The 14,924-nt window shown below is 43.2% G+C and overlaps 1 protein-coding gene across 1 annotated transcript in view; it reads right to left on the minus strand.

Annotated features, from left to right (window-relative positions):
- Positions 1 to 14,924, minus strand: part of LIN7C (lin-7 homolog C, crumbs cell polarity complex component) — a 429,094-nt gene that overhangs the window by 319,138 nt on the left and 95,032 nt on the right. Inside the window, exon 2 of the mRNA XM_044059602.1 lies at positions 2,751 to 2,869. Coding sequence (XP_043915537.1) covers positions 2,751 to 2,869 — 119 coding nt within the window. The remainder of the gene's footprint in view (positions 1 to 2,750; positions 2,870 to 14,924) is intronic.

Consider the following 14,924-nt stretch of genomic DNA (forward strand, 5'->3'; position numbering starts at 1 on the left):
TACAGTCCACCAGTATCAGTAAATATGTACGATCTCTGAAGAAGTAAAAGTCATCTAAATAAATTCACATTAAAATAATCTGTTAACTAATGAAAAGGTTACTGCTAGCAAACAACTTTATATGTCATTGTTTCATCTACAAATAAAGTGCCTGTTGCCCTTGAGGAATAAATTGCCTATGTTGCATTACAAAATGATAATGCTAGTAATATCACAACAGGGAATGGATGGCAAACTGATAACAGGTTCATAGTTACTAGGTATCTACGCCAAAGAGGACTACAGCATCCATCTCCTTTACAACAGAGTACAGGATCAGCAATGGATCTACCTACTGTGGGAGTAAAACCCACAGCCTTCTGCATCAAAAGCAAGTATATTACCTGTTATGCTATTGACAATATAAGCCATCTTGGCATAAGCAACACTAAACTTTTTTCCCCTGCAGCTCTCAACTCCTTGTAAAGTCTACTCGACACTCCGCTGTATCTCTGAACTTTGCAGCTCAAGAAATCTGGAAATAGCCAAAGTTTATTGGGGGGGGGGGGCAAAAGCCCAAAAACCAGGGACAAAACATTGCTTGTATAATGTTGGAAAGTTGCTAGACTAAAATGCTGTGTTACCGCCATACATTTCACTGCTAAGTATTAAACCCAGGACCCTGTGCAAAACAGACAGAGCAACATACCACTATGCCAAATAATCTATTTTTATGAAAGAAAGAAAGACTGAAACTTAAATGGCTACCATTTAGTGAATTCAGTTCTCACCATAGCTGTCAACATCTTAGCACAAAACACCTGAACAAAGCCAATAATGGGGGAATACAGCCCCCAAACATATTCAGTGAGTTCAGTTATCACCATAGCTCTTAACCTTGGCACAAAAAACCTGGACAAAGCCAATAATGGGGGAATACAGTCCAAAAAATAGGGACAAATACCCAATGAGGACACCAGAGCACACCCACACAAACACAGGGAGGACATGCAGACTCCACACAGAAGGCACCGCAACCAAGCATCAAACCAGCCAACCCACAGCTGTCAGGCAACATTGCTACCACTACACTACTGGCTGTGTTAAGTAAAGTACAAAAATACTGAAACCACAGATTTTATGAAGAACAGAATAAATATGAGGCAAAAATCTTCAAACATTTTACAAATGGTGGTGGGTAGGGAATTCAGGCTCTTGTCCCTTGGACCCAACGTACAGGGTTTAAGCCTTATTCTTTACCCACCACCATAAAGCAATGTTGGGGGTCCCTCAAGATGTGAGGAAGCTAGAGTCTCCTGCTGTTGGTCCAGCCTGTGGGCGATGCAGTCCGATGACCTTCTGGTTTGTGCGGTTGTCACCGCACAGACCTCTGGGTTGGAAGGGCGGAGTTTACTGCCTTCCCTATCCGGACTGCCTAATAGATCAGTCTGGAGCTTGGAATGCCTGAACATGCGTGCTTGGAGTTCTGGTCTGCCTAACACAGCAGTCAAGAACTAAGCATACATGCGCAAGAGTCCGAGAATTTTTAGTTTAGCATGTTCTATGGCGAGGGAATTTATTTAATACATTTTTACAGGTGGGGGACCCATTTTACAGGTGGAGGGGCTGCAGTCCCACAGCCCTATAGCAAGAGCCTCCCCTGATTTTATATATATATATATATATATATATATATATATATATATATATATATATATATATATATATATATATATATATACATACATACATACATACATACATACATACACACATATATATATACATATATATATATATATATATATATATATATATATATACATATACATATATATATACATATATATACACACAGACACATACACACACATATATAAATATATATATATATATATATATATATATATATATATATATATATATATATATATATATATATATATACACACACACATACACACACACACACACACAACCTGTATAATATAGCTATATCTATATTTTTTATATTATATTATACACACACACATTATATATATATATATATATATATATATATATATATATATATATATATAAAACTTCATTGCTGGAAGCATCCAGCTGTTGATGTCAAAACTAGTGGTAGAACATGTGCTACAGTTGGAGATGTGGATACAGATGTGTACAAGTACATGCGATTTAAGGTATGGAACTGCCAGAAGGCTACAGATAAATGGAAGCTTCTAAGGTTGTGCAGGCAGGGCTACCACCTGCCTGAGAAGAAGGCTTTTATGTGACAACTAGAAGTCAATACTTATTACATCCTAAACAGAAATATTAAAAAATCACTGCTTTTACACTGCAAAAGAAAAAAAATGGACAAACGTTATCCCGGTTAGGGGTCGCCACAGCGGAACTCCGGTCCGCTAATGTTTTGGTAGTGAATTTTTACGTGCCGAGTTACCAGCCCTGATGCACAACCTTCAACGACGGCACGCTCATTCACGCATGCCTCCACACAGAAGACGCTCGAGCTGAGAATCGAATGGATAACGTCTTGCTGTGAGGTGACAACGCTACCGCAGCACCACTACCGTGGGGCTGCCTCCTATTCTAATTACTATTTAAAATACTACATAATGTAACATGTATACTGCTTCTCAAATCCATTCTAAAAATCCTGTGCTTGATTAATTCTGTCCCCAATGTGAAATAAGCAATAAAACACAAATTGTAAAAAAAAAAAAAAAAAAAAAAAAAAAAAAAGGATATGGATACATACTGACCTCTCGCACAGCATTGCAAAATTCACTCTGAAGAACTCTTTGTAAAGCTTGTAGCTTCTGGGGAGGCACTTCTCCACTTCGTTGCAACTTCTCCAATAGTTCAATTGCTCTGGAAATATCTACATTTAGAATTAGATAAGTAAGCAAGCAAGCAAGAAAATAAATAAAAATGATAACTTGTAAGGAGAAACCACTATGTAAATCAGTAGTATATAAATTACTACCAACTCTGCTGCACACACTGCTTTGGTACAGCATTGAATTTGGGGGTGATAATTTACTGGTTACTCAACTACCATGTAGGGGAGCTGACCAAAACAGACCAATTTCAGTCACAATACAAGATAATTTGCAACTTGTAGGAAAGAAACCATTACATGGTATAAAATGTATAAAAACATGACCAAACAAGCAGAAAACAGTACTATCAAAAATATTTCAACAAATTGTAGCAGTGTGGAACATCATTATTTTAAAAAGGATAAATCCAGATAATGGGCAGGATAGGACAGAACAGAAAAATTCAACAAAATTATCCAATTACTCAAAGTTCTAGACTACAGAAAAATACACCATAGATAAACCCAGTAATGATATCCACCTAACCACATGAGCAAGGTAGAGTAAGAGGGAGTACAGGATAGCGATATTTTGCTAACAAAAAAAAAAAAAAAAAAAACACACTATAGTTAACAATAATATAAAAAGTACAGTTGTGTATCTACCATAAATGTAGATGTTGTATTCACTGTTGCAGTCATTACAATTGGGTTAGCCTGCTGGCAGGCTACCCGCAGTCTGCCTGAGTTCCAAAGTCTAGGTCCGGCATCAGTTGACGTCGGCTCCTCCCTGACGTCAGTGCGCCAGGGGTATAAAAGATGCAGCCGACACCATTTTCTTCAGTTTTTCTTGCCCCAGATGTCAGGTGCTCCTAAAATGGTAGGCTCACTAATGCCAAAAAGCATGCATACCCAAAAAACAACTTTTCCTTGATCTAAAAGCAAATACACCACATAGGTTGTAAAGAACAGAGAAGTACAGATAATTCCCAGCAAGGAAAAGGGGGATGTACGGAGGGTAACCTGGACTGCAACAGTGAATACACTCTAACATCTACATTTATGGTAGGTACACAACTGTACTATGTTCATCATGTTTCACTGTTGCAGTCATTACAATTGGGTTGAATCCCAAAGCTATGGTTGGGAGGCTGGAGCTAAATAGGATTAGGAGTTTCTATCAGGCCCTGCAGAACTGTGGTGGCAAAGCCTGTCCTGGATTTAGAATAGAGAGGTAAGTGGTAGTGCTTTGTAAAAGTATGCACTGAACTCCAAGTTGCAGCCTCTAAGATGCCTTTGGTTGGTACTCCTCTGAGGAAGGCTGCTGAAGTGGCTGCTGCTCTGGTGGAATGTGGCCTAATGCCCTTAGGCACTGATTTGCCATGCTGTGATTAGCAGAAACGAATTCAGTGGCCTATCCACTTGGAAATGGTCCGTTTTGAGATAGGCTTTCCTTGTGATCCTGCAGCATATGCTACTAGAAGCTGTTCAGTCTTTCTGAAAGCTTTGGTTCTGTCCAAGTAGATGAGTAGCTGTCTGTGAATGTCCAAAGAATGCAGAAGTCTCTCACCCTTATTCTGTGGGTTCGGGTAAAAGTCAGGCAAGTGAATTGTTTGTTTAAGGGCCACACTGGTCACTACCTTAGGCATAAAGGTAGGGTTTGTCCTCAGAGAAACCCTGTCAGGATGGAACATGATGAAAGGTTCCACAGCCATGAGTGCCTGTGGCTCTGAGACTACTCTAGTGGAGGTTATTGCTAGGAGCAGAGCTGTTTTCCAGGATAAGAATTTTATATCAGCTGCAGAGGCTGGCTCAAAGGGAGGCAGTGTAAGTTTTTCCAAGACATAGTTGAGGTCCCATGCAGGTATTGGTGCTCTCCTTGGGGATCTTATGTTTTTGGCCCCTCTGAGGTACTGCCTTAGTAATGGATGAGAAAAAATAGGTGGTTCTGTATTGTAGCGAGCTGAAATGGCAGAGGCATGAATTTTAATGGATGAAAAGGAAAGGCCTTTATCCAGTATCACAGTTAAGTATTGCAAAATCTGAGGAATATTTGGAACATTCATGTCAATACCTTGTGTCTGGTTCCAAGCACAGAATCTTTTCCATTTTTCTGCATAAGATTTTCTGGTGCTAGGCCTCATGGCCTCCAAAATAACATCCATAACTGCTTTAGAAAGAAGTGTCTCTTGAATGGCTACATTATTTGCCATACTGTCAGGTTTAGGGTCCTGAGTTGGCTGTGCAGTACTGTCTTGTTGAGTCAGTAAGTGAGGAATTTGAGGTAGTGTCCAAGCTGGGCATTGGGACAAGCTCTTTAGGATTGGGTACCAGTGCTGGCGGAGCCAGTCTGGGGCAATCAGAATCATTTTTGGCTTCTCTTGTCTGACCTTGAGGAGTACCTTGGGGAGGAGAGGCAGAGGAGGAAAAGCATATGCTGTTAGGTTTTTCCAGCTGAAAGATAGAGCATCCACTTTCCATGTTTGCTTGTGATAAGTCCTTGTGCAGAATCTTTGTAGTTGGCAATTGTGATGGGAGGCAAATAGGTCTATGTCCGGGCACCCCCAGTTCCTTGTTATCATGCTGAAGACTTGTAGATCCAATTTCCACTTGTGGGGATCCATTAGGTTTCTGCTTAGTTCGTCTGCCAGAGTATTTATCCTTCCTGGCAGGAATTGTGCTTGCAGATGTACTTGGTAAGTCAAGGCTGTGTCCCACAAGTTCATGGCTAGTCTGCAGAGGGGGTAGGAATGTGTGCCCCCTTGCTTATGTACCACATGACTGTGGTATTGTCCGTCTTTATCAGTAGTTGTCCTGGATGAAGTAAATCCTTGAAGGCTGTCAGGGCATTTTGAATCTCGGTATGTAGATACATTTGACTTGCGGACCATGCGCCCTGAATACATCTTCCTGCCATATGTGCCCTCCAGGCATAATCTGATGCATCTGTTGTCAATGTCTACCTGGCTGTGGGTAAGATGAATGGCTGTCCCGTGTTGCGGTGACAGGCTTTTGCCCACCATCGAAACTCCTGTAGCAGGCAGGGAATGAGGGTAATTATTGTTTCCAGGCTGTGGCAATGTTGAGTCCAAACACTTTTTAGGTACCATTGAAGTTTCCTCATATGCAATATGAAATTAGCAGAATGCAGGGTGCCATGAAGCCCAAAGCCTGCAGAATTTTTCTTGCAGATAACTGGGTTTTTGTTGCCAACATTTTGAAATAAGTAGTCAGTTGTCTGTGTTTGTCTGGCGTGAGATAAGCCATCTAGGCAGCTGTATTTAAGCTTGCACCCACGAATATTATCTCTTGAGAGGGTACGAGTTTTGATTTTTTTTCGTTTACTGTGTACCCTAGGTCTGCTAGTAATGTTTTTACAAACGCCAGATGCTGTAGTAGAGTGTCCTTGTTCTCTGCTTGAATAAGGCAGTCGTCCAAGTAAGGATATATTTGAATTCCTCTGTCTGCAAAAAGCAATTACTGGTGCCAGGCACTTTGTGAAGACCCTGGGCGCAGTAGATGAGCCAAAGAGCAGTGCAGAGAATTAGTAATGCATTGAGCCAGCTATAAATCTGAGGTATCTTCTGCATGATTGTCTGACTGGGACATGCAGGTATGCCTCTTTTAGGTCTCAAGTCACAAGCCAAGTCTTCTTGCCCAGCATGGGCAGAAGCTGCTGCAGAGTTAACATTTTGATTTTTGGAATGTCCAGGATAGACAGGTCCAGTATTGGTCTCCAGGTTTTGTCCTTTCTGTGCACCAAGAATAGCCTCGAGTAAAATCTTTGTCCCTGCTCTTGCTGTGGTACTTGCTGAATGGCCCTCATGTCCATGGAGGGATGAGACTTGTTTTTGTGCCTCTGCCCATTGATTGTGTGGCAGGTCTGGCATACCGTTTGGCCTTGGCAGGGTATGAAAATGGAACCTGTAGCCCTGGGATACGATATTTAAGACCCATTTGTCTTGAGTGATCATGTGCCAATTTTGAGCAAAAAGTGCTAGTTTTCTCCCCAAGGGAGCTGTCAGAAGATAAGTGCTTGGTGCTGGCAGGGGAAAGTCTGAGACAGTTTCCTGTATGGCTGTGATTTTTCTTCTCCGCTTTTGGAGGTTGAAGCACTCCATTGTTTAGGTCTGTATGAGCCTTGGGGCTGTGATCGGTCTCTGGGGCGTCTGTATCTACCTCTTTGTGGTCTGTCTGACACTGGAAAGGACCAATTCTTTGCAGGCCAGTTCCTGCTAAAAACGGGAGGCTGTACCTGTAAAAAAAATCTTTGACTGTTTGTATAGATTTAGCTTTGCCCTCCATTTTCTTCAAAACCTCTTCTGCTTTAACACCAAACCAGGTATCATGTTGTAATGGAGAACCTAATAATTTTGCTTTAACATGATCGGGCAGATTCTTTTCTTTTAACCAAGCATGTCTCCTAATGACAAAACCTGTAACAGCGGCCCTGCAAGAGGCCTCTAGAGAATCAAAACCACATTGCAAAGTATGCTTTCCTACTTGTTCAGCAGCATGCAATAAATCCTGCATTTATTTGTTTTCTGCACATTCTGAATTTGTCAACATTTTTTGTTTAAGCAGTGACATTAGATATTGCGGATATTTAAGCACATGAAATTGACAATTTAAAGCTCTTACAGCTAAGGCAGCAGAAGTATAAATCTTTTTCCCCCCATCTGTCCAGAGCCCTTGAATCCCTATCAGAGGGTATAGAGTTTTTTGCAGTGGACGCCTTGACCCCTTTGGGACCCTGAGAGATAGTTTCTGTGTCTGCGGTCTGCAACAGGGTTTTTATGAAGAAATTTATGAGAATCAGGAACCCTATAGTATCTGTCTGGCTTAACAGGAGCTGGAGGTGAAGAGTCAGGAGACAGTCCGGACTCTGAAAATACATCTACAATGTCTAAAACAGGAGGAATAGCAAGGGGCCTGTGCTGAGGTAATAAAAGGAAGTCTCCGAGCCTTTTCTTGGATTTTGAGTAATCTTAGCTCTCCCAGTGGAAATGCTCCCTCATAGTATGCAGGGTTTCCCCAAAAGAATAATCCTCAGCAGGAGAGGCTGAAGGAATAGATTCTTCAGCATCAGAATCCTCATAGGGAGGAAGAGAATATTCCTGGTCAGAAGAGGAATCGGAGGAAATGGAAACCTGAAATGAAGATGCATATTCTATCTCTTGCCTAGGCCTCTTATCAGGTGGGGGATGGGAACCCCTGATCATTCTATCTCTTGCCTAGGCCTCTTATCAGATGGGGGATGGGAACCCCTGATCAAAGTAATTAGGTCTTCGGCCATTTTAAGCATCTGTTTTTTAGACACGGAGGCCTGTCCAGGAGAATGCTGTACTTGTTTCTTTGTCTTTAGAGCTGCTTTAGTCTTTGCCTTTGAAGCTGAAGCTGGTTTTACATATAACTGTGTAGGCCTGAAAACACCCTCAGAAGCCGGTGCCTGCTCAGCGGTTACGGACCCATCTGAGGGAATAGTATCAGTGTCTCCAATACCTTCAGTTTCCAGCGATCTAGTCGGCTCCACGGGGGAGTCGAAGTGGCCTGTGGCTCCGAGGTAGCGGGCGTCAGGGGCTGCGAAAGCACCTCACTGAGATCCAGCGAACCGGCGACAGGCATAGCAGAAGCCTCGTCGGTTTTGGACCTCTGATGCCAGTCCTTTTCTTTGCGCTTTTTATAAACTCCGGTAGTTGGTTGCTCCAACGGCATTATATAGTTAAATCTTCTGCCAAAATAATGAAATGCAAAATCATACAGACGCTTAATAGTGCGTTGGTTAAATCTAGCACAAAACCGACAACTAGCAAGGTCGTGGTCAGGGCCTAGGCAAGGAATACAGTAAGAATGAAAATCCTGATGAAGTATTGGCTTCCCACAAGAAATACAATTATTAACTTTTTCTGACATGGGTCTGGAGCAAGAAAAAGTTTCCCCAACAGGGTACTTAGCTTTAATGAAGACTTCGGATCTGAAATTCGAATCTGAAAATCTCAGGAGTCAGCCAACCGGCACTTGCGAACTGCTTTTGCTTCAGGCACCGCATGGCAAGAAAGACTGAAGAAAATGGCATTGGCTGCATCTTTTATACCCCTGTGCACTGACGTCAGAGAGGAGCCAACAGCAACCAACTCTGGACCTAGACTTTGGAACTCGAGCCGACTGCGGGTAGCCTGCCAGCAGGATAACCCAATTGTAATGACTGCAACAGTGAAACACGATGAACATCCACTCCCACCCCCAATGCCACATCAATGAAAATGAGAAGTTATGTACCTACCATAACCTTCCATGCTAGTTGTCTTCTCGCCTTCTTTCTTGCTGGATGGGTTCGGAGCCGATCCTCGGCTCCGACTCGGCCTATACTAAAGCTCGAGAGCTATTTCTACCGGCTCAAGGCTACCCTATATCCCACAATGGTTCATAGGTTTATACTAGGCTATCTGCCCTAAGGCATTTATAAGCCTAGCCCAAATTTTTGTGGCTTACGCCACCCCTTATATGAAAAAATACTGTGCCCATTAGTTTGTTGTGCCTCTGTCCAGCAGTGACACCGATATGATTCCCGGGGTAAACCTACGATCTCCCATCCACAGGTCTAGATTTCTCTTGAACAGAGTCAGCGAGGTGCTCTGCCTCACATGGACCAGGATTTTATTCCACAGCATAGGGAGTCTCTGAGTGATAAATCTATCCCTCCAGCACGTCCTATTTATAGCCGTGCTAAGGTTTAAGTCGCTTGCTCTAGTGGTTTTGGTGGATTTGGATTTTTGAGGTGGAGCATGTCCATTAATTCGGGTTGGACATGGCCTTGTATGTCAGGCACATGTCACCTCTGAGCAGACGGTATGCGACTGAATAGAGCTGGAGTTTCTTCAATCTGGCAGCATATGACAGATTTTGGAGTCCTTTATCCTTTTGTTGAGGAACTTTTGGGGTCTCTCCAATTGCTGCAGATGTCGGGTGAGATACATCCTGAATGGGGCATTGTACTCTATCATTGGTCTGATAAGTGAAGAGTACAGGGGAACAATGACCTCACTAGATCTGGATGTGAATCCCTTCATGATCAGGTGGGCAATGTAGAAGGTCTTTCTAACCACTTTAGCAATGTGAGTGTCAAAAGAAAGGCCACTGTCAACCTGGGTCCCCAGGTCCCTGATAACCTCTTCTGTGCTTAGTGGATTGCCACCTATATGGTAGCTTGGGGTTACCTTGTTTTTCCCGAAGGGTATGACTATACATTTTTGGCGTTTAACTTCAGGCCATGGCTCTGGCACCAGCTATCTGTTTCCGTGAGTCCCTTCTGAAGGATATCCGTGTCCGATGCACTTTCCACTATGGCCAGTTTGCAGTAGTCTGCAAACTTTGTCAGCCAAAGTCCTCCCATGTTGGCCTGTACTTCTGAGAAGTAGATGCCAAACAATAGGGGCCAAGGACCGAGCCCGTGGGACACCACTTGTGACCGGCTTGGAGTCTGACACAGCGCCAGCAACTCTAACCCTGTGGGTTCTGTCCTTAAGCCAGTTTGCAACCCATCTTGTGACATATGGGTTTACATTTAAGCTGGTAAGTTTTTCTATAATACCCGAGTGGGGTATTGTGTCGAAAGCCTTTGCAAGGTCAAGGTAGGCTGTATGGACTGCCTTTCCCTCATCAATGGCCTTGGTGACTGTTTCGAAGAAGTCGACCAAGTTCAAAAGGCATGATCTTCCCTTGACAAAGCCAAACTGGGTCGGGTCCAATGTCTGCAAGTCCCCTATATCTTTGTTTATGAGCTCCATTATGATCCTCTTTGCAGACTAGACTTGTTAAGCTTATGGGGCGGTAATTACCAGGGTCCGTAGAGGCGCCGCCTTTGTGGAGTGGGACCACAGTTGCCGTACGCCACTCCTTGGGCACGTATCCTGTGGTAAGGCTGAGATTAAACAGCTGCCTTATGTGCGGGTTTAATTCCTCATTTAGCTCGTGTAGCACACAGCCGGGGACACCATCCGGTCCCATTGATGCTGTGTTTTTAGCTTTATGCTAGGCGCTAACTACCCAGATCTCGTTTGATAGCTGAAACCATAGCAGTTCTGATCTCCAAAATAAGGAGAAGAGGAAAAGTACAGTTTTGTACCTACCATAAATGTAGATGTTCGAAGATCCACATTGCTGCAGTCCTTACACTTGGGTAGTCCGCTGTCCTCGGTCAGCCCGAATATCAAAGTATAAGGCTGACGTCGGTCAAGGCGCATTAGACTGACATCAGGACGTCAGGGTACAAATGCGCATGACCGACGTCATATCCTCAGTCTTTTCTTGCCCCAGATGTCAGAAGACCCTAAAAAGAAAGGTCAAAAACCAAAAGACAGCAAACAACCAACCAACCACCCTTGCACTAATAATATGTACAATATATACAATATACACAATATTTACAACCCAACCCACACAACCGCCTCTAACTACAGAGGGAAGGAGGGAGGGTAAATTGGACTGCAGCAATGTGGATCTTCGAACATCTACATTTATGGTAGGTACAAAACTGTACTATGTTCTTCATCTCACATTGCTGCAGTCCTTACACTTGGGTAGAATCCCAAAGCAGAGGTAAGGGAGGATGGCAAAACTATAAAGAAGCAGGAGCTGCCAAAATGCCCTGTAAAATAGCAGTGGCAAAACCAGCCCTAGATTTAGAGTAAAGTGGAAGGTGATAATGCTTAGAGAAAGTATGCACTGAACTCCAAGTAGCTGCCTCCAAAATATCTTTAGTTGCCACCCCTTAAAAAGCTGTCAAGTGGCAGTAGCCCTAGTGGAATGAGGCCTAATCCCAGCTGGAATCTCCTTGCCATGATGGGAATAACAGAAAGCAATGCAAAACCCAATCCACTTAGAAATAGTTTGTTTTGACACAGGCTTGCCCTGAGAACTCAAAGCAAAAGAAACAAATAACTGCTGAGACTGCCTGAACCCTTTAGTTCTGCTCAAATAATATCGCAACTGCCTGTGTACATCTAAAGTGTGCAAAATCTTTTCCCCTTTATTTTGGGGATTTGCATAAAAAGTAGGCAAATGAATAGTTTGGTTTAAAGCCACACTAGAAACCACTTTAGGCATAAAGGAAGGATTAGTACTAAAGATACCCTATCCTTATGGAAAATTAAGAAAGGCTCAACCGCCATAAGGGCCTGCAATTCAGAAACCCTTCTTGCAGAGGTAATGGCCAACAAAAAGCAGTCTTCCATGATAAATATTTCAACTCGGTAGTAGCTGCAGGCTCAAAAGGTTGTAGAGTGAGTTTCTCCAACACAAAATTGAGATCCCAAGCAGGAGTAGGAGCTCTCGGGGGTCTTATATTCTTTGCCCCTCTAAGAAATTGCTTGAACAAAGGATGAGAAAACAATGGTGGGTCACAATCATAGTGAGCGAAATTGCTGCAGCATGAACCTTAATAGAAGAGAAGGACAAACCTTTGTCCAGTAACTCAGTAAGATATTGAAGAGCCACACTTAAATTAGGCTCAGAAACATCAAAATCCTTTGCTGCACTCCAAAATAAAAATCTCTTCCATTTATCTGCGTACACTTTCCTTGTACTAGGCCTTCTAGCTTCCAAAATAACATTCAAAACTTGCTGTGGAAGTTGAGACCCTCTATGGTTCAAAACAGAATATGCCAGGCTGTTAGGTGAAGAGAGTAAAGCTTGACATTGAGTAAATGACTGTCCTCCTGAGACAACAGGTGTGGAATCGAAGGCAAAGGCCATGGAGGCTCCTTACCAGACTTCTCAGTAATGGGTACCAGTGCTGTCGAGGCCAATCTGGAGCTATTAAAATCATCTTTGGCTTGTCCTGTCTGACCTTTAGAAGTACCTTTGGTAGGAGAGGCAGAGGTGGAAAGGCATACACATGAAGATTGCTCCAATTGAAAGAAAGAGCATCCACTTTCCAAGCTGTGGGATGAAACCTTTTCGTGCAAAACTTTGGCAGCTGGTGGTTTAGTGGAGAAGCGAACAGATCTATGTCTGGAGTTCCCCATGACACTGTCAATTTCTGAAATACATGAGGATCCAATTTCCACTCGTGGGGATCCATAATTCGTCTGCTCAACACATCTGCTAAGGAGTTCTGTGCTCCCGGCAGAAACCTTGCCTGAAGATTTAGCTGTAAACTGAGAGCAGTCTCCCATAAAATCATTGCTTGCCTGCATAGAGGATAAGAATGTGTTCCCCTTGCTTGTTGATGTACCACATGACAGTTGTGTTGTCTGTTAGAATCAACACCTGCCCTGGAAGAAGTAAATCCTTGAAAGCTATTAATGCAAACTGGACTGCTAACATCTCCTTCAAGTTGATATGTAGATGTTGTAGTCTGGCAGGCCACTTGTCTTGTATCCATTTTCCATTTAGATGAGCTCCCCAAGCTTTGTCTGAGGCATCTGTCGTTAGAATCTGACTCGCCTCTGGCCGGGTCACAGAGAGTCCCTTGTTTAGGTGACATTCCTGAGCCCACCACAAAAATTCCTTTTGAATGCAAGGTATTATTTGAATGACAGTGTCCAGATCCTGGCAGTGCTGTGTCCATACGTTTTTGAGATACCATTGTAGCTTCCTCATATGCAGTTTGGCATTGGGAAGCACCAGAATACAAGATGCCATGAACCCCAAGGCTTGAAGGACTGTCCTTGCAGTCAGCCTGGACTGATGAGACAATTGATGAAAGTAAAGGGAAAGATTCTGTTTGTTTGTCCGGGGTCAAAAAGGCCATCTGGGATGCTGTATTCAGTCTTACACCCAGAAAGCACATGTCCTGAGAGGGTACTAGACTGGACTTTAATTCGTTCACAGAATACCCCAGGCATCTTAGCACTGCTATCACATATTCCAAATGATGAAGAAGCTCGTCCCTTCCTTGAGCCAGAATCAGGCAATCGTCCAAATAAGGATAGATCTGTATTCCTTTTAGCCTGAAGAAAGCTATCACTGGAGCCAGAACTTTCGTGAACACTCTGGGCGCAGTAGATGAGCCAAAGGGCAATGCAGAGAACTGATAATGAGAAGTCCCAGCCAAACGCAGATACTTCCTGCAACTCAGCCTGATAGGAACATGAAGGTAAGCCTCCTTGAGATCCAAAGTTACCATCCAATGATCTTTGCCCAGCAGAGGTAAAAGCTGTTGTAACGTCAACATTTTGAACTTGGGAATGTCCAGATAAGTGTTGAGGATAGATAAATCCAAAATTGGTCTCCACGTGTTCCCCTTCTTTGGTACTAGGAACAGGCGAGAATAAAATCCTAGGCCCACTTCTGGCATAGGGACCGGCTGTATGGCCCCTATTTGAAGTAACAGAGAAATTTGTTTGTGAGCCTCTATTCTTTGCTGAGGAGGAACGTCTGGCATGCCTTTGAAAGGAGGCAAGGTATGGAAGTAAAACCTGTAACCTTGGTGTATGATATCCAATACCCATCTGTCTTGGGTAATTAAACTCCAATTTTCCTTGAAAAGTGCCAACCTTCCTCCCAAAGGTGCTGCCAGACGAGAAGGCTCTGGCAGCTGAAAAGGTAGGTCATTGGGTCTGTTTACGAAAGGACTGACCCCTGCCCTCACCCGAAGACTGTGCAGGTGAACTCCCTGTTCTAGGCCTGAAAGAGCCCTGAGCTCTGCCCTACCACGTCTAGATCTACCCCTAGACTGGGAATCATAAGAAGGATCGTCCACCCCTTGGTAGGCCAATTTCTACTAAACTTGGAGGCTGAACCTGCAAAAATCTTTAACAGTCTGCATAGACTTAGCCTTGTCTTCCATTTTCTTTAAGACTGCCTCAACAGGTGAACCAAACAACACATCAGATTGTAAAGGGGCATCTAAAATCCTTGTCTTAACATGGTCAGATAAATTCTGATCCCTCAGCCAGGCGTGCCTGCGAAGAACTGACCCAGTGGCAGCCACCCTAGACGAGGCCTGTACAGCATCAAAACCACATTGCAAAGAATGCTTACCCACCTGTTCAGAAACATGTACTAAATCTTGTAACTCTTTACACTCAATACCTTCCGCCAGAGCATCTACCTTAGACTTCAATTGAGAAAGTAGATAGTTTTGGTATTTCAACATGTGAAACTGGCAATT

The sequence above is a fragment of the Protopterus annectens genome, chromosome 17.part0 (genome assembly GCF_019279795.1).
Source record: "Protopterus annectens isolate FY-2018-M chromosome 17.part0, PAN1.0, whole genome shotgun sequence".
NCBI lineage: Eukaryota > Metazoa > Chordata > Ceratodontiformes > Protopteridae > Protopterus > Protopterus annectens.